This window comes from Ochotona princeps, chromosome 25 (assembly GCF_030435755.1).
Source record: "Ochotona princeps isolate mOchPri1 chromosome 25, mOchPri1.hap1, whole genome shotgun sequence".
Lineage (NCBI taxonomy): Eukaryota > Metazoa > Chordata > Mammalia > Lagomorpha > Ochotonidae > Ochotona > Ochotona princeps.
The window spans coordinates 14,254,376-14,281,631 of NC_080856.1; the positions used below are offsets into that span (position 1 = coordinate 14,254,376).

The following is a 27,256-nucleotide window of genomic DNA, read 5'->3' on the forward strand; positions in this document are numbered from 1 at the left end:
GGTGCTGAAACCTCTCGTGATGTATGAGCTTGTCTTACTGATAAATTCTAATGCCAGCCTCTGTGTGATAGTGATTCATCAGGTTGTAAAATTTGCGCTTGGAAACTACATTGAATTAACAAGTTCCATATTGCAGCAGTATTAAAATTAACACAGGTTGTCCTTTCGTCTTAAAGAGTTCATAACAATCACCTTCCACATTGTCAGAACAGCTGGGATTTAATTAGAAATTGTCAATGCTGTCACAAAAGAAATGTCTGCTGTTAATAAGTTGATATGGCTTTAGTGCTGGACATGTTCACAGGCCAGTGACATGTTGATAATGTAAAGGAAGCTACTGTAAGAGAAGTTAAATACTTGATTGTCAGTGGGTGCAACAGCAATTAACATGGAGGACTTGTAGCTTTGTAGAAATAAACAATTTTCCTTTAAAAATTGTGGCTTATTGTCAGGTTTCATTTTATTATTTCAGGACGCTTCCATTTTTACAAAAAAATTATTTTTTGCAGACCTATGGACTTTGTTACTAACAAATGATTAATACTCTTAAAGATCTTTGTTGTTTTTCCAAATAAAATCCCCCTGTTTCCAATATATGATGTTCAAATAACTTCCACTGTTCTTGGCACTTAAATTCAAATATCCACAATATCTTCAACCTCAGTTTCCAAGCTCTTTAAACATAGTAGTAGAGGAGTTCATTTCCTTTCTTCCTTTTTTTCTTTTTCTTTTCCTTCCTTCCTTCCTTCCTTCCTTCCTTCCTTCCTCATTTCTTTCCTTTACTTTCTCTCCCTCCCTCTCTCTCTCTGTTTCCTTGCTTTGACCTTAATTTATGTTCAGCAACTTGTCCTTTAATTAAGAAAACTGTAGTCCTACATTTTTAGTGAGCTCTGAAACTGAGTTATTTAATGTTTATATTGGGCTAAATTATATGAAACAAAGAGTTTCATTAAATTGCACCTGATGAACTTTTACTGATAATTTAATTTTAGTGAATTTCAAAACTGCTAACCTTGGAACAGGATATTCTTCCTTGTTATGTTTACAAAATAGAAATTTATTACAGCATTTCATATGGAAACTCATCAGCTCTTTAGAACTGCAGATATTTAACATTTGTGCTTGGAACATAAGTACTACCAAAATTCAGCAATGTTTTCTGCAAAATAAACAATAGTTGAGCTACTATTAATTATTGAAATAATGCTTTCAGCTGCTCAGATATTGGACTTATAATATCTGAACCTGATTATGTGATCTACTTTAAAAGGCATTTGTTAGGGGAAAATATTTAAGTAAATAGTGAATACGTAATTTCCTGGAAGTTTCTATCACTAGCTTTAATGTGCTAAGTGTACTATTATTGGTTATTAATACTGATAAAAGCTTTTTTCTAAAATCGTTTTTTTGTAGATTATAGGTATACAACCCAATAAGAGTCTTACTTTTACCGTTTGAAGTTTCATTATGGAACACCATTTTTGGAACATGCTATCATTTAAATAATTTCTGATCAGATATTTCCCAGAAATTACTCTTTATTTAGAAACAAAACAAGACAAAAGCAATTAATTTTAATCCAAAATGTATTTTTCCTTAGAAAAGAGGTCCACATACTCACTGTGTCTACTCTACAGAATTTGTCCTTTTTATTACACCACGTGTCAATTCAAGTTTATCTTGTCACTGCAAAAACTCGTGGCTAATATGTGTAATACAACACAGGAGGAGGTATTGCTCAGTTCAACTACTCTTATATACTTAAAAAAAATACAGAAATGTTTTTGTCCACTCTAACTGTAGTCCAGACATAAAAGTTACATGAAAGTTCTAGAAAATGGAATCATTTTATTTGGTTGCCACAATACCCTTTGAAACCAGTTACTTAAAATGCTGAACTTGTACATATTTCCATTGGTCAGGAGCAGCATTGGTGAAGCTTAACCTTCATTTTATAAAGTAATATTTCTCTTCTTCTTTTTTCTTATTTTTAACCACAACTGCAAGTCTTGAACTTTTGTTCAAAGTCATTTGAATTGATTGTTCCTTAGGATGTATTTGTTGGCACACCTATGACAGTTGCTTTTACTTCCAATGATGTACTTTTTTCTTTGCCTGCATCCCAGAGGTTTATTAGAGGAGGATAAAACTCACTGAATGCCAAGGTTGGATTCTGTAAGTAATTCCCCACATAGCGATGTCCACCATCACAGTTTGTTTCTTGAGAGAGGCAGCTGAGCAAACAGATCACACCAACAATCCCCAGAAGGCCTCCAAGGCAAGCCATGAGTGTTGTGGTGTTACTTTTTCCATGCTGTTTTTGATCAGGATCCAAACCTTTTGTTGTGACATTTATGCACTGTTTCCTGTTTTTCTGGTAGATGGTGGGAATGTCGATGCAAATTTTATACTCAGTTGATGGGTTCAGATGAGTAAGATTATATACCTTGATATCGGATGGTATCCGAGCACTTTGAGCAGCATGAGAATTTTCAGTCTTGACAAAGGCTGTCCACTTCACACTAGATTTGAGAATTTTAGAACTTGCTTTCCAAGATACCAGAACTGAATTGGCCTGGATATCTCTTATTTTAATATTCAAAGATCCATTGTTTTCCTGGGGGAAAGAACCATCCACTTTGATCATAACAGACTTTAAGTCAGCACCAACTAGGTTAGTTGCTATACAGGTATATAAGCCCCCATCTTTGGGGGTTATGCCACTTATATCTAGTGTGCCTTCTGAATGGACATAGAACTTGTCTATTAGAGTATTAGGTAAGAGTTTTTGACCAGAAGGTGTTATCCAGTAGATTTCAGGCTGTGGCTCTGCAGTAGCTCTACAGTGCAAAGAAATAAAGCTTTCAGCTTCTACATCCAGGTTAGAAGGAAAACTCTCAGGAGCTATAAGAGGGAGGCAAATTTCCATCATGTCCCTGAAATGTACTTGCCTAACATTCTGACCTTGGAATTCAGGTGGGTCCACACAAAACAGTGAATCTGGCTCCATAAAGCGAATGTTGGTTTTGTTCATGTTTATCCAACGGATGACGCAGTCACACCTGATGGGGTTGCTGTGGATACTGATTTCCTTGAGATTTGGCAGAGACTCAATGGTACCGTGGTACAGAGCACTGAGGGCATTGCTGTTCAACATGAGTGATTCCAGTTTAGGGAGTCTGAAAAATGCATTGGGGTGAATGTAAGATAATCTGGGGTTATTTGTGGCTTCTATTTTTCTTAAATCTGGCAGGTTATCCACAGCAAGACTGTCGATGGAAATCAATTCAGGCATGTTATTTATGCCCAGCTCTTTTAAGTGTAGCATGTTGCTGAAATCCCCCCTTCTTATTCTATTAATGGGATTCTTATTTAAATCCAAAAATTTGAGGTTTACAACTTTTTGAAGAGCAACATGGGGCACTTTAATAAGCCTGTTGTCGTAAAAAGAAATGCTTTCTAAGTTTTCAAGGCCAACCAAGGCATTATCTGGTATTTCTGTGAGGTTTATGCCAGCTATAACCAGGCTGCGAAGATTGATAAGAGGCTTAAAGTTCATGTCTTTGATTCTGATGATTGGATTTTCCCCAATCATCAGGATCTCTAGATTTGGAAGAGCATCAAACCACTTACTGTTGATCATCTGCAGTCTATTGGAATTCAGATGAAGTCGAAGAAGATTATGTAGGCCAATAAAGGCTCCAGGTGAAATTGTAGAAAGCAAGTTGTGATTAATATAGAGTTCTTGTAAGTTGCTCAGTCCAGACAGGCATTTTTCAGGCAGCTCAGTAAGTTTGTTTTCCTCCAGGTACACAGAAAGGAGCTGAGGCATGTTTTTTACATTAATGTTGGTGACTGAAGATAAATTGTTTTGAGATAAGTCCAGGCCAGTGAGGTTTACTGGAAAGTCTATGGAGTAGTCAATGTTTGCAATGTTGTTTGTCTGTAGGAGCAATATCTGTGTGTCGGCAGGCAATCTGGCTGGGAAACTTAAAAGACCTAAATCATTACAATCCACCGTGGAGGCTTCCATATAAATGGATCTGGGCGTAAACCAAGGCCTGATCTCACATGTACATAATTGTGGGCAATCCACTTGTTTGTCTGTCGCTTGTACTAGTGTGATAGCTAGGCCAAGCAGCACATGAATTCGGAGTGGCATGTCTTTCATCTTAGCTTTTTTCTTCAGAAATTTTATGGGTTCTGAAGGATTCCACAGTCACTGCTGGTAAGTTCAATAAGTGCCGAATGATAAAGAAAATGCTTGCATGTGTCAATTGATGAATTCCACGGAACCGTAGAGTTTTTCTTCACAGAAATAAATACCAGTGCCGCAATTGCATTGTCCAAAAATACCATGCACATTTGAAACAAGGTCAGTGTCTCCTTAATGATACAAGTCTGATCTACTCTTTGAAGATGGAGTATGTATAGATGGGCATAGGAGACTGAGAAATTCATTTATTTTGGAGTATAATATTCAAATCCCATGGTTGCTCTGCACTTGCAGGAATAGCAGCATTATGCTAACTGTAATGAAACAAAGTGTAAAAGGAAACAAGAGAGAAGTAATTAGTACAAAGGAAAAACATAATTAATTAATTAGTTCATGTATAAATAATAAACGCAGGGCTTTTAGGTTTATAGTTTTTTCAATATATTTTAATGACTTTATCCTTGTTTTGACTGTACTTGATAGTTATTGACCCAGACCCTGGGCAGGCTGAGAAATTCAATCTTTAGAAGCCTGAAGTTTAATTAAAGAATATGCTTCCAGAATTTCTCAATTATTTCAAATATTTACTTGTTTACACTCTAGTTATTCTCAAGATATTTTCATTCTTGCTGACAATTAGTTATAGGGAAAAATGGAAAACAGACTTTCAGTGATGATGGCATTTTTTGCTTCTGAGAAAAGAATAGTACAAATAAATTAACAATCTTGTATTATATTCAAATGAGCTAGAATGTCATTTCCAAAGTTCCCCAGGGACAGCATTTGCAGACAAAATTATGAAACACTTGTTAACTGATCTAGAGGTAGTATATTTAGCTTAGTGTTCCATTTCAGTTAATACTTCTCTTGGTAGTCTCCTTTATAAAAGGTACCATGAGATTTGCAGTGTTTGAGAGACATTACGTTTATTTTGCTGTAGAATATGTCTGTATATTATCATTCCTAACTAACATTCACATTCATATTTGACTACTTTATTTACCCTTGAGAATAATTTACATTTCTCTAGTCACAGTAAAAAAAAAAATCAACTTTTTTTCATAGGTGAAAAAGACATAGATAGTCATTTAAAAATGGGTACTGATGTTTGAATCACAGAAATATCAGCAGTTTCTAAATGAAGTTTTAATTTTGAAGATGCTGTGTTTTAAAATACCATGTATCTTTTAGGTATATGTTGTGGTTAGCTGCGCTGTTGATGCATTCTACCTGCAGGTGCCCAGCAGAGAGAGGCTCTAGTCCTTTGATTCTCAGCAGCTATGACCTAAGAAGAATTGATCAGTCTGTTCTTTCAGCTCTGTTTGACGTTGGCATTTGTAACCACATTGTTGACTGAATTCAATATGATATGTTTGTGCTGTGATCTATATGTTGATAGAGACAGACCTTTTCCCTTTATGTAACTAAAAAGATGTCCTTATTTACCGAAGCTTGAAAATTTATTTACAGTTCAAAGTTATGAGTAACTTGCCTAATACCATTTTCAGAGATGTGATTTTATGTAAAAAAAAGTTATGTAAAAGCTGAATCATGAAGTTCACTAAACTATTAAGTTACTTTGAATTGTTAAGTATGTTTGCTGTTTTTTATTACTTCATTTGCTTTTGAATTAAGCCTCCTTTTTTGTACTGAATATTTCAATCAGTTCTTAAAGATTTATTTTCTAATTTTTTCAAATGCATAGTTAGAGATTTAGAACGAGAAAAGCTCTTCCATTCCCTGGCTTACTCCCCAAATGACCACAACAAAGTGAACCTGGAGCTTCTTCCAGATCTCCCACATGGGTGCGAGGCCATAAGCACTTTGACTATTTTCCACTGCTTTTCCCTGTTAAAATGTATTAGCAGGGAGCTAGATCATGTGGAGCAGCTAGATCTTGAACTGGTGTCCACGTGGGATTACAGCATTGCACGTAGGGCCACAACAACAGCCCCTCAATGATTTCTTTAAATTTTTAATGAAAAAGAAGCCAGATTTCCCCTCTACTGAATTACACACCCACAACTACTGGGCAGACTAAAGACATAATTTTGAACTCTGCCCAGGCACAGTCTGTTGGAACTGGAGTTGGAACCAGAGCTTGACCCAGGCACTCTGTTATTAGACATGGAATATCTCAACTTGTGTCTTACGTTTCACCCAGAACACCTAACTCCACCATTATTTGTTGTGTGTGTTCTGTAGCTTCTGAGCCCTTTGAGGAGAGAATCTAGCAAACTGCTTCCTTTACTGCAGATGTGTGCTCAATCTCCTTTATCTTATACAAATGCTCTACAATCTGTGGTCCTTCCCACACACCCCCACACTCCAAGTTCATCTTCATGCTTTTTCATTCCTCTGCACGCAGCTTTCTCTATTGGTAGAGCTGTGGGGGCCTCACCTTGTTCTTGCTGCATGCATCTCGTATGTCTCTGTTTTGAATTAACTTACTGTTTTCTAGACTTCAGTTCAATTACCTCCTTTCTGGGAAGCCTTCCAGAGAGTATCTCCCCTTAGTTGCATTTAGCTGCTACTCCACATTTGCGCCATGATCCTAGTGCACAGCTCTCTATGCTGGAACATTTTTCTGATTCTTTACCAGGCATTAATTTCCTTAAGATCATTAGAATTGTTGCACTTTGCATTACCAGCTCGTGGGCATGGTCATTAGAATGCAGTATAGTCTCAAGAAATATTTTGAATGAAGTGATAAATCAGTTTTACTAATGAGTTTGCCCATCTTTTTACATGAAATGTAAGAGGTTCATTCAGTTTCCTAATTCCTATAAATTTAGCTACTTTAATCTAAATCAGCCTTTTACTTGCACAGAACATGTGTTTCCTATTTCATTAAAATTCAAAGATTAAAATTGAGGATGCTACAAAAGACACATCAAACTTGAATGAAAAGTTCATCTCATATCTGAAGTTTGGCTTTAGTTTATTGCAATAATGTTTATTGAACACCTGCTGTCTAACAATTGTTTCATTTATAATTATAGAGAAAATATGGCTTAGATACAGTCATTAGGTAGGTTCCCCTTTTAGACTGGAGGGAAAACACAAGTAAAAACAGGTTACAATTTCTTTGAGAGGTACCTGCATAAAGGGAGAAACCCATTACCTCTTTATCCCAATAAATTAAGAACACAATCGCAGCACTTTGTACAAAAGATGTTTCTGTATGATCCCATGTATCACATAGCTGGGAGTGGGGCACTGTAATTTGTGCCAGTTAATTTAGTGAATTCAATTTCTCCAGCATTGCAGAGAAGCCTGTCTATGTCAACTAGAGTACTGGAAATATAATAGTCTCAGTATTATTTCAGGAGGAATGTTAACAATATCACTTTATTTTGCAATTAGCATGGTGTCTTTGAGGATACGTATTTCTGCTTTATTATGAAACACTTCATAATCACATATCCTTGCTCACATTGCCATGTGCTAGTTTGAACTGAATTTTTCTGGGACCTTTGGAATGAGAGTTCTTACAGTGATGAACAGCTTCAAATTTCCTTTCTCTGTGCAGCAAGAAATTATCAGGGAGGTACTATAGAGAATATTGAACTTCAGCCTTTCTTCATTATGATATTGACTTTCTCTGTATCTTTTGGAAGTGATTATGAAGTTTTCACCACCCCACTATTTGGCACAGATTACCTGCAGGTTGCTAAGATGTTTATAATAGTATCTCATTGACTGTTTATTTATGTTAATAATGACCTTTTCAAATAGGTCACAGAGTTCTTTGCCATTTTTCAAAGTAAGGTTCCTGTGCCTGAAATTACAAAGCTAATAAATGATGGGGTGAGATCAATATCTGGGCTTTATCTTTAGAATCTCAATACTTGCTGCTAAGCAATCACTACTCCCTAACGTGTACACACACACTTTCAACAAACACATAATATAATGATTTTATGTCTTAGGGAATGGTGGCATTATGATATTCTTTAAAGGTTCCAAGTTTAGAAATGTAATTTATCAGTTGATTAATAATAGTGTGATGTGATCTGAACTGGCTAAACAAACAGGGGACTAATATATAAAAGATAAAAAAATGTTTATGAGAACTAGAAATATGAATAAGAAAATATTAAAATATCTTGAATATTCTTGTCAATGATTTTACTCCATTTTGAAAAAACGTGGCTGGAAATAAAAATTATGAATCTGCAATTTACTTGTGAGTATTGTGAATGTAAAATAAAAGTCAAATAACTCAAGTTACAGTTCTTATACTCAACTGAAATGATTACCTGTATATATAAAGAATATACATATTGCCATGAGAATTGGAATTTTTGCATCTCATGGGTGGAGTGTAACCTCAGGTTCTTGGTGTGACTTCAGGCCTCAAACTCGTGTGCTCAAGAATTTTTCCTTGGCCACCTCTCACTGTATCTTTGTCATTTGTTTACATTTCATTGTTCCTTTAGTACGTATGGGATTATTAATTATTAGATTATTAATAGATACTGGAATTTTAAAGCATTAGATTGCTATATAATAACTTTACTATTTCATTGTTATGCAATTATTCCTACAAGGTCAATAAAACTAGCATCAAGGATGTTATATATACCTCACCATTGACCTGATTAATGTTTGCCAGTTGGTAACTCACAAATGTCTTTATATAATTTGTGTTGAATGACAGCATATGGGATAGTGGTTAAAGCTATACTTTATCTGCTTAAATGTTTGGCAATAAACAACACAGAAAAGAATAAAGAGCCATAGATTTTTAGAAAAAAATCTTCTGTTTGATAGTAAAAGTACAAATGAATATGGTAGTTAACCCATCGATATGCAAATGAATGTTACTAGAAGAAGGTGTAGTGTCCTTCAATGATTCCATTTTGTAAGTGTGATCACTCACTACGAGGTAACCACACTCTCAGGAACTACGAACTGATGCCCAATTATTGTCATTTTCAATGTTCTATTCATGTAAAAATATTCTGAAAAACTGTTTTATGCCCCTTCTCAATTTTAAAAACAACAGTTTTTTTATAACTAAAGCAAAATCAATTATAATTGAATATTTTGAAAGTTTAGAAGTTCATGTTATTGAAATGTCTTCTTGAACAAAATCTTACATTTCAGTAAACTCCATAAAAGATTATAAAAATGCATTGGAAGAATGATTCACTTAGATTCAGTCAGCCTTAACTAGGGATTATCATTTATCTGCTTTCCTTTATTCATCCATCTAAATTTTTCAATAAATATTTACAGAGGGCCTATTGCTTTTGCCTGTATTTTCAAGTGCAATTTCTTCATCTGATAACATCTTCAAAGGATGAAATATTGAATTTTTTAATTGATAGAATTGAATTTGACCACTAAACCTTTGTGTGTGGATGTATGTATGTTTATGTAGGAGGCATACTTGATGTAATTCCAGATTCTTTAACATTAAAAAAAAACCCTTGGAATGTAGTATTTTCCTAATAATCTGTCATTTTTTGATTTCTCAGTTTTTCTCACAATGTATTTGGTTTTTCCTATTGATACTCCCATGTAGAGTGTGCCTAATGGAGAGCCACAGGCCTGAAGGATTTTATGTGGGACATTAAGAGCTTGAAGCTGCCCTATTAAGGCAATTAGGTGAAGGGAATGTTATGAATTCTTCCCATATCTTATGTTTTTAATACTTATGGGCACTCTTCATACCATGAAATTTCATTTTAGAGAAATTCAGTTTGTTTGCAGATATAATTATATGTGGAGACTTTTGCACAAACAGGTACTTCTTCCTTAGTGAAGAGATTTTTTTCTTCAGCTGCTCTGTGCTTCATCATTTTAAGAATCAGCGAATGAAACCCTACTATCAGCAGCTGCTTTGATAGACACTAAAGTGAACATAACTAGAATGAAATACTTGCTCACCAAATGGTGAAATGTTGAAGGATAAATAGATAAGGAAATGCTATTAATTTAAATTAATTGCAATTAATAAATTATATCAACATAGCACTAAAACATTAATTCAGTCAATCAACATTACTTTGGCTTCAACATTTATTGAATATACTGTAAAAGGGTGTACAGTGCTTCGAGAATGCACAACAGAACGGATACTTAAGTCTGTCTGTCTAATAGAAGCAATGTGAATGTTCCAGGGTCTTTGTGACGCTCCCCCCCAAACCTACTGCAGTATAGTGGTTAAACAGATCTGAAACCTAGTCTTTTTTCAGGTCATTATTTAAATCGTGATGGTGAAGAACAAAGTGTACCTTCTTCCTTGTACCTCATTATGTGTATTATAAAGACTGCAAAGTCTGAGGAAGAAAAACGTTTTGATACTTAGGTTAAAAAATTGTGAAGCTAGAGAGTTGCCATGGCTACCTTAAAACCCAGTTTTTCCTTTTCTTCTAAAGCAAAGTGCTAGCTATGTTCATTTGTAAAAAGAAGTTAAAAATCTATTTTCCCATTATCTGACTTTGTATTCCCTTGTTACAAGATCTGGTGTTTCTTCAATTCTAATTGAAGGTTCCATTTCTCCAAGGTATTGTTGAGTTATACTAAATGCATCCCCCATAAAAGAATCTTCCTTTTTCCTTGGCAAATATTTATTTTCCAGTTTCTCAAACCTAATTATTTGAATTTGTGTTTTGATTTTAAAGAAATGGATAGTGGATAACCAAGCAGTTCAATGAACACTATCCTCATGGTATCATCTGTACAGGGAAATAAACAACAATGTTTTGTATTAACAGTCATGGCCAGATTTACTATTTTGTGACTATAATACTTCACTTTCACATTCTAGTAGTTGTTGAGCTTTAACATTTAGAAATTAGTTTATGTGAACTTTAAGATGTCTTTCATATTTAAATTTATTTGATACATGAGACTATTCTGTAAATGAGTTTTTAAAAGTATCTAACAGTTGGCTGCAAATGAACTCATTTATTTGATTTTAGCATTTGTAGTCTGATGTTGATGATGTTATTATATTCATTACTCCGGCCCTGTGCCATCAAAAATTAAAATCAGTGAATTTTAGTGTTCATGGGGATTTTAAAGGCTATCAAAGTAATTACCTGCCATTCTTCCTATTTCACATAATGTCTTTGGAGTAGTGAATAGTCAGTTACTTCAGTCATCAAATTAAGGTAAACTAATCACAAGGGAGAGTAATGCCTGGATTAGGTTCCTGAAGCTGAAGTTCTATCCACCATGAAAGCTCCATTTCCTCGCAAATGCTTATTGAATTTGCAACCCTCATCTCCTTGTCTTTTCCAAAGCATGTTTCCCTCACTGGAACACTGTCTTTCCTTTTTCTCTTTGTTGTTGTTGAGTGATTCTCCCTCTCTGATCAGAAAATCTGACTGTGAAATTTTGAAAGAAGGATGAGAGTATGTGGTTTTGCTGGGATGCACACAGATCACATGGCTCTCTGGTTGTTAGATGCTGGATAAGTGTGGGCTTTAAATTAAGCTTTCAATGTTGTTTCCAAATTGGTTGTTAATGTTCTAAGAAATCCCAAAAACTCCCTTATGAAGAAGCCTGTTTATTAGTGCGAATTTCATTTTTGCATTGTAGGCATTTATGCAGTGAAATAGATGGCATGCATATGTACTTTGTGTGTTGCAGATACTAACTTTGAGAATAATTTTATTCTAACACTGAGAACATTAATGCAGATCTGAAATAAGGTAGTTCTATTCCTGGGAAACCATGCCCAGATGACCTCTTTAGATGAAAGCCAAGGTCTTGTGATTATTTTCCTTGAAGTAACTGATAGTACTTAAATATCACAATTCTTAAGAAAGAAATACTGAACAAATTTTGAAAGAATCATTTGTTTTGTGTGTTATTTTCAATACACGAAGCTTTTGTGCTTTACAGGGTCCAAAAGAATGAAGTTAAACAAGGATGAGCATAAATTTCTGTGAAACAAAATTCCAAATGTGGTTCCCTATTGCATTGAGCTTGTGGAATCCAGTGATAATGTAGCTGCAGTTCAGGAAGGGGGAGGGGACTCTAGTATAGAAATCCCTTTACTTTTTTGTTTCAGAGAACAGGAAAGGAAATCTGAATCTCAGGGACGTTTCTTTTGGGTTTAGTGAATGCTGCATTCTCAAAAATTACCAGCTTGTGGTGATATAGTCATTTCTCATTATGAAGAGACTTCTGATTTGTATTTATTTTTAATTATAGTTTTTGCTCAACTAAGCACTTCATTAATAGCATTATATGTGAGGTTGATTTTTGCACATGATTAGCAAAACAAATGCCATTTCCAAGTCACAACTTGTCTGTCTCTCCTATTTCTCCTCCGAGCATGCTGGGGAAGTCTAATTTTCAATGTGGCATAAAACCACTTCATTCAGTATTGTTGGAGAACCAATAGTTTTGATTGTCTTATTTGCTTTTTAAAACTTTCTTTTTTAAAATTGTTCCTTTGTTATTTAATAATTGTGTGGTCTCAGTATACTTCTCGAAACAAGCACTCATTTACGCATTGTCCTTCATATTCACTCATCTTGTATTGACGTACAATCATCCGGTTTTCCAAACTGGGAAGCAAAGTAATAGGAAGTCTGCCTCAGATTGGAGTTGAACTATAGATCCCCACCTGAGATGGCCCCATGAAATCACAGAGCATCATGAAAGGATGCTAAACCAAGAGTCAGGAGACCTCGTGACCTTTAGTGCCTTCGTTGTTAAAATGTGAGTTACCGGGCCCGGCGGCGTGGCCTAGCGGCTAAAGTCCTCGCCTTGAACGCCCCGGGATCCCATATGGGCGCCGGTTCTAATCCCGGCAGCTCCACTTCCCATCCAGCTCCCTGCTTGTGGCCTGGGAAAGCAGGAGAGGACGGCCCAAAGCCTTGGGACCCTGCACCTGCGTGGGAGACCCGGAAGAGGTTCCTGGTCCCGGCATCGGATCGGCGCGTACCGGCCCGTTGCGGCTCACTTGGGGAGTGAAACATCGGATGGAAGATCTTCCTCTCTGTCTCTCCTCTCTGTATATCCGGCTTTCCAATAATAATAAAATCTTTAAAAAAAATGTGAGTTACCTTTAAGCATTCAACTTACAGAAATCTTGTAATAACATTAAGTAAGCACTGTCAAAACTGCCGTATATTTCTTTTCGGCAGAGGTGCTATATATGAATCAAGAAAGAGTTTTCATAACATTTTTGGCTTTCCTCATGTTTACTTGCAGTTTATCAATGTGTGGCATAGAGATAGCAAAGGCTCTAACCACAAATTCATGGGAAAATTGCAGGTTGTTTTTTTTTTTTTTTTTTGCTTGCATGTATGCCAGAAGCAACATCTATAATTTGTATGAGAAATACTTGTTCTCTTGGCAAAATATGTATGTGTATACATATGTGTGTCGGTATACATATATACTGAGAAACTTAAGTTCTGCGTAACTACATTTAAGCCCGAATGTGTACCATCATGCCACAGTTCATATTCGTGTCAATAGATGAATAAATGTTTTGAGTGACTGACCTAGTTAGATGTCCCAAATTCATGTGAGTTGAGAGGACAACTTTCTCCCAAATATGCTTTCCTTATTTCTTGGACAATTTTGGCTTGTAAGAACTCACTCTAATCAACCTGCTCCAGTATCTTTAGAAATTATTTGTGAATGTTTCCTCTAAGGAATTTCTATCCAGTTTTGCAGATGGTATGCCTGACAAACTCACTTAATGAATTATCCACAAGAGAAAGATTCCTATTGTGCCTCAAGGTGAAATGAGTTGGAAATACATATCCTGTGTAGACGTAGTTTGAATTTCATATTTCTGATGGAAGCATTTGTGATAACAGTCCAGGATATTCAAGCAATTATAAAAATTGTTTTCTTCTTAGGTAGATGGCAGCATCTATCCTATCTTTGAAGTCTCCATTCTTTGAGTTGCTTTAAGATTGGTCATCTGCTTCATGCAGTTTTTGAAAGGGGGAAATACACACAACAATCCTATCTTGAATTGATTCTGGAACAGGAGTGTGTGTGCGGCCATATGTCTCTGATCTCACAGCACTGCCTTTCCTGAAAGTCATAAAGCATAACAGGACATGATATCCAACAAGTTTGTTCTTTGTGGAAATAAATACTTTAAACCTATCTTAGGAGCAATGAATTGTGAAGTACAGATAGGCCATCAAATGATGATGACAAAAGCAACAACAAGCATTTTCCTGATATCTGGCCTGCTAGATGACCTCAGTTTGGTAGAACACAGATCATTTTTCTGTAAAGATGTAGAAACCTTGGATGAGAACCCTGTGATATAAATTATATGGAGAATGAATTATACCAGTACAGAAATCTCAGAATCCTACTTTAGAGAAGAACATTGCTCTGAGAAGAACTTGCATAGATGTAGTCTGGGTAGTTCAGTTACTGTTATGCATGTAATAAAATACTGGATCTGATTATCAATAAACAGAACAGTGTTTTCACTTTTACTAGGATTTGGGCAAATTATATGCTTTGAAAGGAAGTAGAATAAAATGAGCTCCTATTACCTGAGAATTACTTTGATTGCAGTAAAGTAAAAGAATGAATTATAGCACCACATTTTCAGGTATGCTGTGAGTCAGCCTGTGCCTAAGACCAGCCCAGTGATACCATAGGCTTTTCTGTCACCACACCTAAGACAGCCGATGACAGATGTATAAGAATGGAATTGTTTGTCTTCATTTTAGGATTGTACCCTATTTCTCCAATGGTCTCTGGCTTCTCCCTTAGACTCTCGACAGTCTGTTTAAACAGCATTGCTATGTTTGTGTCCAGGGATTACACAAAATATTTTAAAACAGAACAACAGCAAAACCTCCAATGAAAGATTCAACAAAGCTTCCTGAATTATAGCTTTGGGTTTCCAAAGTAATCTGTTGAGCAAATCATGGGCACAGTGTTCATGTCTGAATGCAGGTTGTGCATGCTTGTGTTAATAAAAATCCCTTACCATACAGGCTATGTGCTTTTTCCGTGAATGATTGTCTTGCCAAATGGTTAATGTGAGATAATCTGGGAACACTATATAGAAGTCCTGAGAGGCAGGTAGAGTGAGTCCTTGGAACCCACTAGCTCAGTGATGCTCTGTCATTTATTCTGAGTGCGGTAGTTAAAGACGCAGTGTTCGAGTTCCTCATTTCCTGTCACCTCATTGTTTGTTTTTAAATTTTTAATACTCTATACCTAGTTGAGAAGGATGCATACCCAGGTGGGCCTCTGATTAGTTGACACCTAATTATATCCACTTAATTTTATAGCAGCCTGACAATTACCATTTACCTGGAGTTCATTCTGTGGAACTACCTTATGTAAATAATCTTGTGAAATTTGGTTGCCTGAAATAGCCTTGAAATCATTTGAAATTGTTATTAAGACAAGGGCATGATTTGGTTCACGTTATTCACATATACAAATATGTGACCCATATTCTGAATTCTACTTTACAAGTTTCAGTGAAATTTGACCACTGTGTTTTAAGGGCAAGGCTTTTTCTGGATTATGAACATTTGAAGAGTGAGGTATTCTCCAAAAATACTGCCATAGAAAGGCAATATGTATTTCCTTGTAATTGCTGAAGACTACTGTAAAGGAGAGAATAAAAACTGAAATGACCATTTCTTTAGAATGGAAAGCAATGAAATCTGTTGCTTATCTAATTTTTTTGTTTTTGTTCTTGGGCTCTATCGGCTCTTGCAGAATTCTTTTAAAGTACCTTCCTCATGAGTATAGGGCTTTATACCTTATAGCTCATATTTTTTTGTTCAAGGATGTACATTCCTGGAGATGCTAGTCATTGAAAAGAAGATCTCAGTGTTAATGCAGGTGAATCAGCATTTCAAAATAAGATTGTAGGGCCCAGCACGATAGCGTAATAGCTAAGGTCCTCACCTTGAACACGCCAGGATCCCATGTGGGCACCGCTTCCCATCCAGCTCCCTGCTTGTGGCCTGGGAAAGCAGTCGAGGACGGCCCAAAGCCTTGGGACCCTGCACCCGCGTGGGAGACCTGGAAAAAGTTCCTAGCTCCTGGCTTCGGATTGGCTCAGCTCTGGCCTTTGTGGCCACTTGGGGAGTGAATCAACAGATGGAAGATCTTCCTCTCTTCCTGTTTGTCTCTCCTCCCCTCTGTACATCTGCCTTTCCAATAAAATAAATAAATCTTTTTAAAAAATTTAAAAAAATAAGATTGTAAATTTGCTCCCCCTATTCCTCCTTTGTGTTTAGAAGCCTCATAGTCATCTCACATATGGATTAGATGAATCCAAGGTAACAAATTACTTCTTTGGGAGAAATTCCTGCTGCAGATTTAAGGATGTGTTTTGGCTACCGGTTTAGGTTCAGAAAAGCACATGGTATTTATGTTATAGCCATTTCATATGTTAAGGTTTAATGTATTTTAAGGATAAAATGAATGAAAAGACTCAACGTCTCACGAGTTTCAGTCTGATCTGGAGCACTCACCTAGCTTTTCATTGTGGTTAAATGAAATCATTTTGTAAAGTAAAATGTAATGTCTGTTACAGAAATATTTTAAATTTGCTCACTCAGGAATGATTCAACATTAATTTCTTATCATGGAGAAATTCTCCTGGCTACTTCACTTACATTTTTGCAACGTCTCTATATTTGTGCTCTACGGATTCTATCCAAGGCAGCTGTGTCAAAAAGTTCAACTTAAATCACCATGCACTGGGAGTTCAAGAACCAAACTGAAAATGAAATCAAAGTCTTTCCTTCTGTTCATTAAAATCCATTCTGCTGATTATTAAGATATGTTTTATCTTGGTGATCATCATATTGCTGATCATGTTTTCATGGAAGGCCAAGAATAGCATTAGGACACTTTAGAAATTCATGGAAGTGAAAATAAATGATAACTTGTTAATACAAAACACTTTGCAATTCACGCAAAGGTTTTTTTCCCCCATTGATATTTTTGTATGCAGAGATTTCAAGATATTTTGCACCAAAATAAACTTATTGTTTAATTTCATTCTTCAATGAGCTTTTGGAAGTACGCTCATATTATTTCAGCAAAAAAACCAAAAACAAAAATAAAAAAACAACCCTATGCTAAACATATGATAACTGGGTTGGGATAATGAAAAATATGGTGTTGAAAAATTTTACTTTTGAAGTTTTCTTTTTTCGAGGGGGTAAGATTCTTTTATTCTTACTGCAAAGTCAGATATACAGGAGGAAAGGCAGAGAGGAAGATCTTCTGACCTTTGATTCACTGCCTAAGCAGCTGCAATGGCCAAAGCTGTGCCTATTCGAAGCCAGGAGCCTGGAGTTTCTTCCAGATCTCTGACACAGGTGCAGGGTCCCAAGGCTTTGGGTCATCCTCAACTGCTTTCCCAGGCCACAAGCAGGGACCTATACAGGAAATGGGGGCCACCAGGATCAGAACTGGCACCCATATGGGATCCTGGAGTGTTCAAGGGAAGGACTTTAGCCACTAGGCTACCGCGCAGGGTCCTGACGTTTTCTTTAATTGCTGACTCCCATCAATTGTAAGGAAAAGCATAGTTTGGAACAAGAATTTCAGTTTTACTATGGTGGGTAGAGAAGAGTATTTAGTGCTTTGCATTTAATTTTGTATCTTGCTGCAGTTCTGATCTTAAGGATTCTTACGATGCTTGTCATTTCCATGAGTCTCTTTTCTGTCATATAACACTAGCAACAAGCACCCATAATATCCAGATAGAATATCACATTGCAAATATTTGCTGAAGCTATTGAATGACAAGGATGAAAGCTTGTCAATTGAAACCTAGTGTTTATATGTGTTCTCTTTAAGATTGATAAATTATTATAAGGTCCACTTGAAAATTCTATCATATTTAAATATATATTTTCTCAAAAGAATATTAAAAATATTTCTAACTCAACCTCTACTCATAATATATTGAATGATCTCTGATGACGGTACTAGTGGTGACCATATGTTTTCTCATTATGTCTTTTCCATTGAGGACATAATTTTTAACTGATTTTTTAAAATTTATTTGTATTGGAAAGTTATACAGAGAGGAGGAAAGGCAGAGAGGAAGATTTTCCATCTGTTGATTCACTCCCCAAGTGGCCACAAAGGCCAGAGCTGAGCTGATCTGAAGCCAGGAGCCTGGAGTTTCTTCCTGGTCTCCCACGCGGGTGCAGGATCCCAAGGCTTTGGGCCGTCCTCGACTGCCTTCCCAGGCCACAAGCAGGGAGCTGGATGGGAAGCGGTGTGGACAGGATAGGAAACAGGACCCGTATGGGATCCAGGCACATGCAAGGTGAGGGCTTCAGCCACTAGGTTAAAAGCAGTGCTGGGTCCTCAATTGATTTTTTTTAATGTGTATATATATATATTAATAGCCCAATGTAGTCTGGTAAGGTTGTAATATAGACACATTCTTTGCTTAAAGTTTGTGGTATTTCTTCTTGGAGAATATAGGAAACCATGTAAATTGTGTAAAAATGTTTTTAATCTCCAGACGCACCAGACTTCTAAAAACAATGTAAAATGCACATCAACAACAGTAACAAAAAGCAGGATGATTAGCATTTAAGTAATTGAGTATAAGTACTGAGAAAAGGCCCCTAGAAAATTGATTTTGAGTGGCTTGAGGCCAGAGAAGTCTTTTGCCAGCTGGTAGTTACCGTTCCATCATTAATCTGAGAAGTTTGCATCGTCAATGATGTCTACATTACAGTAAAGAATGTTTATAGAATGTGATACTTACAGCAGACAATGGGACTTAGGGCAGAAAAACTTATTTGTACTGAAATTTATGTATACTCTATTACTGTAGAAGAAGAATCATTGATACAAACCCGAACAATATCTGCTGTGAGTCAAGACTGAGCAAATATTGTTGGTGCTGAGTTTCTGCAAATCTTACAATCTAGGCAGCACATATGAAATGAATAAAATTTACTTCAAAAATTAAAGCTTCATATGCTTGATTCTATAATATAAGCATATTATCTGCAGAATTGGAAATATTACACTATGACTCATTGCTTTGAAATGGACAGCTGAGTGTTACAAATAAATCTTAGGGAGTTCATTATTACCCAACAGAATTACTGCTCACTAGATCTGAAATAACAAATCTGTGGCCTTGACATTTAATCAGAGCATGAAACACATTTATTGAATCTCATATTTGAGATTATTGCTTCCGTAATGCCCCAGTTAAAGCATGTGGGCTTTAAAAGTTCCATTCAGATTGAAACAAAAACCCAAATACTTATTATACATGCACAGATTTTTGTTCCTTTGCATTCATATGCCTTTTCTTGCATATGCTTATTTTTACTTTTTAATGAACAGAAATGGCTTTAATGTAAGTGTATAAAGAACTACATGATTTTTTTTTATGAGACAATGGAACTAAAAGCTGGAAATGTCACATTTTCCTGGTGACAGATCACTTAATGTAAACTGGAACAGAGTGTGGAAAATAGTTGCTACCTGCTGTACGCCTGGTGTTGTAACATAAGGCAATTTTCATGCCTCCATTATTTAAGTTATTTCACTTGAAATAAAAGCTTTCCTTCAAATTCTGTCTAAAAGGGAGGATGGGAGGGCAAGAAAGTTAGGGAGATAAGAGGGAAGGAGTCTCTGAATTTCTACCACCCTTCTTTTTCATGTTCCAGTGAGAGAAATTCCAAATATTGTCTATTCATGAGAATCTGTAAATCACACTGCAGCTCAACTGTCTCTTCTCTGATTTAATAGAAACTTTGTTTCCTGGGATTTACAATGGAAGTAATTGTTTTTGCATTTTAATATAGAGAGAAGCAGATTGAATAAATGCATAATATATTAGAAATGCTATTAAGCAAATGATTCTACATGGTACAGTTGAATGAATGTTTCTTTTACTCTTATAAAACAAAACACAGATTTTTCAATTATTTTTAAATTGATTGATCCCTACTGTTGGCCAAAGAGAAGTGAAAAGAAATTGACATGTATTGCTTCTGGTTCATTTGTATGATTAAATGGTAGCGAGGAAACCTGCTGTAGTATACATCCAGTACTTTCCCTCCTAGATCCTTGAAGGGCCATTTTTATCATCAACCCAGATTCACAGTACATGCATGTACTGCAACTTTAATTCCTGTTTCTTCTTATTCATATTTTGAGTTCTGAGTATCTTTTAGCAGTCATATTTCATCCATGTTTGTCCTGTTGGGATTGCTGCCTCAAAATAGTGAGTGAACCCTTCGCTGAAATCCAGAATGGTAGCAAGTTCCTAGGCAGGCTGTCTAGGGTAGTTGAGATAGTAGAAGACAAGTCTATTTCTCTCTCGCACTATTCTTTTATTCTGTTTGATTTTGAAGTGGAACTTTCTTTTTCTTAAAGAGCTTTTGCAATATCACTGGTCTTCCAGAGACAAGAGAAATTTGAGCTCAGCTTCCCATATCAAGCTATACTACTGAAGAGGTTGGCATTGAATAAGAACAATGACTTGAGTTTTACCATTCCATATTCAACACCTTAAAGGTTCCGTATAGTTTTTGCTTTTCATTTAAAATTCTGATCAAGAGGTAATTAGGAAGGGGATGAGCAATTTTCGAATTTGTTTTATTTTGAATATGAAGATGATAATATGCTTGTCCCAATGTATACCAGTGTTGATGTTCTAAGGTTGTTGGGTAGCTTTCTAGTGAGCAGGCTGAATTATGAGCTATTGTGAGATAAAGAATATTATTTGTAGTTGCACTTGTTTCTGATCCAGAAAAAAAAATAATCTTGAAGTATTAAGGATTGACTGTAGTGTATTCCTGAGAGTATCATGCATGGACCCGATACATACATCAGTGAAGTTAAATTGGATGAAAGAGCTGTCTGTGATAAAAGTGGGAATGATATCAAAGACAATGACTGGATCACATGCCTGTGTCTCCGTCTGTATCTATCTATTTTATATTTATATGGATTTTTTTCTGTTTTTCCATTTGTATAAATTGGCAGTGTATAATATAAATTTAAACAACAGCAAACAAGCCCATTTATAATGCTGTGAGACAACAGACCAACTGTAAGGAGATTTGTTCTTCTATGGCAGGAGGGACAATAAAAAAATCCAAGCTGTATTTGTGCCTTAGAAGGTACTCTTTGAGGTTTTGTTGTCTCCCAGCAAGCTAAATAGCCTGCAGTAGTTGCCACAGCAACCCATTTTTGTGATTTGCAGAATAAGGGAGCAAACCAGATATAAATTGTCAGTCAATACATTTCTGTTGTCATAGAAGATAGTAACATGTGCAGCCTTGTTTAGTCAATTTACACACTTTGGGTGATGTTTTGTTCTCATCTGCTTCTTTCAACCTATCAGAAATTAGCATTCCATTCTGTGTGGTTGCTTGGTTTCTGAGTTTCCTACATGATGTTAACTGTGATAACTAGATGTCAGATTCACAGAAGGTTGTTGTTGCACAATGAAGGTGATTTGACATTTGTTTTGTAGTTTTTCAGAATATTGACACATAGTTTCCTTAGCTTATTTCATGGAGAAGACATTCTTTTTTTAAGGTGCACTTTAAAACATTTTGTGATTACTTTATTTGGAAACACATTTGCAATCGATAGGAGTTAAGTAGCTATGTTTGAAGCAGTGAGATTGTTTGCTGTGGAAATGGAAATGATTTAGGGTGGGGAACTTCTGGAAATCCACGGTCATGCCTCTGCTCAGTGCATTCTGGCAAGTGGAGCCAACTCGTGTCTATTAGTTGCTGTGTCGGTAATCTCCTTTCTATCCTGAGATTTTTCTTCCTCTTATGTGCATGACTGTTCCCTTCACTCGGCTAGATGTCATGATCCTCTACTTCTCGATAGATTTTATGCCCTGAAAACATGTTCCTGTGCATGTTTTCAAAGCAAAGAGAAGTGCCGGTTGTATCTTACTAAGAATATGCTAACTTCTCATCTCCTGTGGCCCCTTGGCAAGAAATTCACATTTTTCATACCTCCTAAGAAGTTTTCTTTTCTCTAATTCAAAACGAACAAATGAGCAAACAAAATTATCTTTAATATTTGTTCCCAAAAGTCAGAAATTGAAAAAAATGATAGCAGTATTAATATTGAGATTCTCATAGTAGTCAACATTATTTAAAATTTTGCTAGCAATCTTTTATCTTTTAAGAAAAATGATTTCAAGAGTAACAGGTGATCGTATCAGTTGCTAAACTGACAGCATATAGATACAATATGTGAGTTGGAGCACTAGCAATGAAAGTAAGAACATTTCTAGAACGAAAGGTAATATTGGGTACATTAATGACAGATGACAGAAGGAAATGTTTTAGTTTCTAAAATAATAATTAATTGTGGATTTTAAAGCTATGCTTGCATGGGGAAATGGGATCCAGAGGGTGTGGCAGGAAGAAGATTGTGTGAGTCTATATGGCATTTCATCATTTGCAACTCTACACAATTTGATCAGGAGATGAAAAGTAGAGGCATGTATCTGCATGACTGAAGAAAGGAAGAAATGCTTCAGTTGTAAGGAGTATTCTCTAGCAAATTTGGCTTTACAGAACGTTGCCTGAAAACAGGCCAAACTGCAGGGAAGTGCGGAGTGTTATTGCTAGTAATTTGAAAACGGAGATGTGGGGTTCCCCTCATTATGTGATCCAGAAGTGTACCTCTTCTCGGCATGTCCACTTTGTTCTACACTCAACTCCAAACTCTTTGTAAGGTAAAATGGAAATTGTTTGTCTGATGTTTGGACTGCGTGACCCTCCAAAGCAGTCTAGCGGTTCAGGGATTAAACATGAGTCTAGTTACTCCCTCTACTTTGATCATGTCGTTGTAATCTGCGAAGTAAATGATAATGCTGTCTATTTCTAGGTATGTTGAGAAAATGAAATAAAAATGCTTTAAAATTTGCTAGTTTCAAAAAGGGATATTTTTTTAGTTGTTCAGCAGACATAGTAATCACTAAATGTTTATTGTTATCAGATTGATAATAATTCTGATAACAATTCATTAGAGACTGTTATAACTTTAGTTTAGCTGGAGTTGGAAATATGGTAGCAGGAAAAGTGGCAGAGCAAAATAAATCTTCTCTAAGGGAGAAATGATGCGGATTTCCCTACCAGATCATGGAATTTTAATTACCAAATAGATTTTTCTCTGGTTATTACTATGAACATAAGTATAAGAGCATATCACAATGTTTGTCATCTTAATTATGTGATATTTTCTGAAGAAGAAAATGTCATTAGAAGCCAGACACCAGTAAGTGTGGCTAGATTTAATGAAATGCTGATAAAACTGGTAATATCTATTAATAGTTGTCAATTTTTAAAAGTCTAATATTCTCATGCATGTGAAAGTTCTACCCACACAGACATGCCCATGTGTTGGCAATGGAACGGAGATACGGAAATACAGTTGCCAACCATGAATCTATAAATGTGCCAACACAGGCTTTTTGAGATGACAGCATAGGGTAGTTGTTAATTCTTGACATACAGTTAAATTTTTGGGGAAACAAAGTGTAAGCGAAGTTGCTTGAATTTAATTTCAACATCATTCATTAGTATGCACAAGAAGTGCTAATGAGAGTACAAATGGGAAAGAAATAGAAGGTATCTCTATGAAGTCATTATCATAAGCAGTCACTCTGTGGTCTTAAAGAAGAACATATTATCATAAACAGCTGTAAGCTTTTATTTTAGTAAGCCACAGAGTTGTTTCCCATACTATATGTTTTTTGGGGGGAGAAAGCTTACAAAAACGCTTTCATAAAAATAAATTTGTATTGTGATTTATAATTTCAAAGATTCTAATTGTTCTGTTTGTGTTAGGAAGCATTTTATGGCTCCCTTAGGATTAGGACTGAATAATTTCACAGCCTTTTAAATTTGGGATGGAGTATCCAAGAGAAGGAGAAGTCTCTAAGAGAAATGAATCTCTGCTTCTCTGCCTTGGGCAAATATAAACTTTGTTATTTCTGTATCTGCATTATTCTCTTTATGGGTTTCCATTGGATATTTTTCTCTTTTTTAATGCCAGATTTAAAAAAAAAAAAAAAAAGCTAAACGACTTTTCATTGAAAATCACTTTAGGGCACAAATTAAAAATCACAGACCAGGTAATTAACATGCTTGATGCAGAGCAGTAGCAACACATTACTGTCAATAAAATGCCAATCTAAAAAGGCATCTGGAACACTGGATGATAGATCCCTGGGCCTCTGCCAGAGCACATTAGCTCAGAACCTGTGCACACAGGAGACCTTCACAGCCAGGTCCCTGTGGTCATCATGGTGCATTTTGAAGATGTGCAATCCCAGTCAATGTGCTCCGAAATACTCACTGGGCAAAGGCTGAATCAGTTGGTTTTTGGTTCCAATGATGCCTCTAATAGCAGTGTCACTTTGAACAAGTGACTTAATACCTGGAAGATCCCTCCCAATTCAGGGATTCTGTTATGCAAATTCTGACTGCTAATGTTATTTAGTGACATATAAAAGAAAGTCAATGGACAGTGCAGAAGTCATACATTAATTATGCTGGTAACAGTTTCTGGGTGAGCCTTGTTGAGTTTGTTATGTGTAGTGTCAGCAATATTGATCTGTTCATTTCTAGGAAGCAGCCTCCCTAAAGACAGACCACATCCATTCTACAAACATCATGTAAGAGTCAAGAGCCTGTGGAGTGTGCTCCTATTTGCAGTGAGGACAGAAAAGGAAGGAGCTTTGTTCCCCACAGTACAATATTATATACTAAGGTCATCCGTGTAATGTGTGAGCTGGATTCCTGACCCCTAAATCATATAGTAATACCCGATTCTTACATTTCTCTTGAGAAAAAAATTACAGCACATCATGTCTGTTGTGTACACATTCAAGCAATTGATTATTTATTGTGAATATTTTTTTTAAACTAAACCTGAAACAAAACTGGCAGACAATATGCAAAGAAAATAATGTACATTTTTTACCTACTAATTCTGAAACTTTATGTAAAAAGACACTGTAGAATTTTAGGTCTGACTCTCAGAGACGCTGAGCGTCCCCATTTAAAACTAAGTAGCTGGGAATGGGGATTGGGTCTGAAGACCCGGCTAGAGTCCCAAGTTCAACTCCCGGCTGATCTAACTAATGAGCACCCTGGGGGCCAGCGTATGATGGACGATTCAGGTGTTCTGTGGCCCTGCCTACCTAGCACATGGGTGCCCTGGGCTAGCGGACTGGCTGGCTCTAGCTGTTGTACACATCTGGGAACTGAGCAGTGAATGCAAGCATTTTGTGTTTCTTCCTTTCATATAAATAAAAACAAATAAAATTGTGGGAAAAGAATTTTGCTAAAAGGAAACACATATCTGAGTGAATTGAATATAGCTCATCACAAAGTTATTTGCTTCCATGTGTGGTGTCCTACATACACCTTTCCTTATTAATATGCCAAGTTTCTGTTCATTGAGGGTGGAAGCATAAATAATTCTTTGAGTTAGGTTATTCATGATGCACAACTTTTTAACTTCTTATAACTTCAAAATTAAAATTGAATTTTCAGTTTTCATATTTTCACACTGAAGAAAAAACCACTTCATCTTAGTAAGAAAATGTACGTGGACATGAGCTCTGTTACCATTGGGCAACTCCTCAGAAACACATTTTAGTTAATTTCACATTCAGCTTTTCTTATGTAGGACAGTCAGACTGAGCAATTCCCTTGGTAGTCCTTGGAGGAGATCACTTGGTGACTAACGCTGCAGTTCTATAAACAGCTGGTGTAGGATTTTTCTGCTGAATTTTAGGTTTGGTTCAGCTTGCTCAGTGTGAAAAACAAATTATGACTTCCATCCATTAACTTCTCAATTAGCAGCTTATTAACTGAAGAGGATTGATGAATTTCATTGAAAATTGATGATTATACTAAAAGTGCAATGTGCATATCATTTCCATCTTCATTTTCTAAGAGAATGGAGGGGAGTTACGCAAAGGGTTCACCAACTGGACTTGGAGCCACAGCAGATTAGTTATCAGCAGTGAAATTAGAGACCTGGGAGTTAGGCTTTACCTTTTTATTTTTTTTTTCCATGCCAGTTAACAAAAAGGAAGAATATATGAATGAATCCTGGGGGATAATACTCCAATGAGTGGAAAGTATGATAAGAAAGTGCAAATGGAGTTGTTGTATTTGATAGAGAGTAAGGCCGAGAGAAGGCCATGTGAGCCAGCTCTGCAGGCAGCACCAAGGAGAGGCAGTGTTGCCTGAGCACTGCAGCATGCCATTTAAAGTCAAATGGACCCGAGTTCCTATTTCTGTTTTGTCTTTAAAAATTAGTTGTGGCAAGTTACTTTTCTTATCTAAGCCTGATTTTTCTCATCTGTAAAATGAAATTAATGATACTTCCATTGGTTACTGTGAAGATTAAATGAAAAACATACACAGTTCGTGTTTACTACAAATTTCAACACATAAACATTTGAAGGCGATAAATGAAAATTATGAATATTATCATCATTTCCTCAGCCAGTAAAGAATTGTCTCAGAGACAGGATATATTCTGAACTTGTAAGATTTCTTTCACGTTAATTTAGATGATAATGTTTAATTCTGGATTTCTTTGACCATTTTGTCCAACAGCAGCACATTATGATACAATTTATAATCAGTGGAAAATGAGGCTTTGGTGCTTACTGGAAATATGCTTCCTCACTAAAAATAAAGTAACTGATTAAGAAAATGGCAGTTTGCAAAGGCCTCATTGATGAAAAAAGTTAACTGAATGTACCTTATGGCATTCTTAGCACCTGTATAAAGTTTGTATTAAAAAAAATACTTGAATGATAAGGTGTGAGGACCAAGTATAAAAATGTATGTTTGGTAAATGAATCAGTTCAGCTATTCACTCACAAACTGACTTGTGATGTGAATATAGTCTGGACTCCTTTCTTAGTGTTTTCCATTCACTTGTGACTGTCAACTTACATTTCTGTTCTGTATACCGCAGTCCCGTGGCTTTACTCTTTCCATCCTACTGTACCTTCCTCTTTGTAGTATGAAATTATAACCTGGGTTTGTCCCTCCTTGC

At 36.0% G+C, this 27,256-nt stretch overlaps 2 protein-coding genes across 2 annotated transcripts in view; one reads left to right on the forward strand and one right to left on the reverse strand.

Moving 5' to 3' along the window:
• Nucleotides 1-27,256, forward strand: part of IMMP2L (inner mitochondrial membrane peptidase subunit 2) — a 761,903-nt gene that overhangs the window by 365,568 nt on the left and 369,079 nt on the right. The window lies entirely within an intron of this gene.
• LRRN3 (leucine rich repeat neuronal 3) overlaps nucleotides 1,521-27,256 on the reverse strand; it is a 33,544-nt gene continuing 7,808 nt past the window's right edge. Inside the window, exon 2 of the mRNA XM_058654977.1 lies at nucleotides 1,521-4,530. Coding sequence (XP_058510960.1) covers nucleotides 2,048-4,171 — 2,124 coding nt within the window. The 5' untranslated portion in view covers nucleotides 4,172-4,530 and the 3' untranslated portion in view covers nucleotides 1,521-2,047. The remainder of the gene's footprint in view (nucleotides 4,531-27,256) is intronic.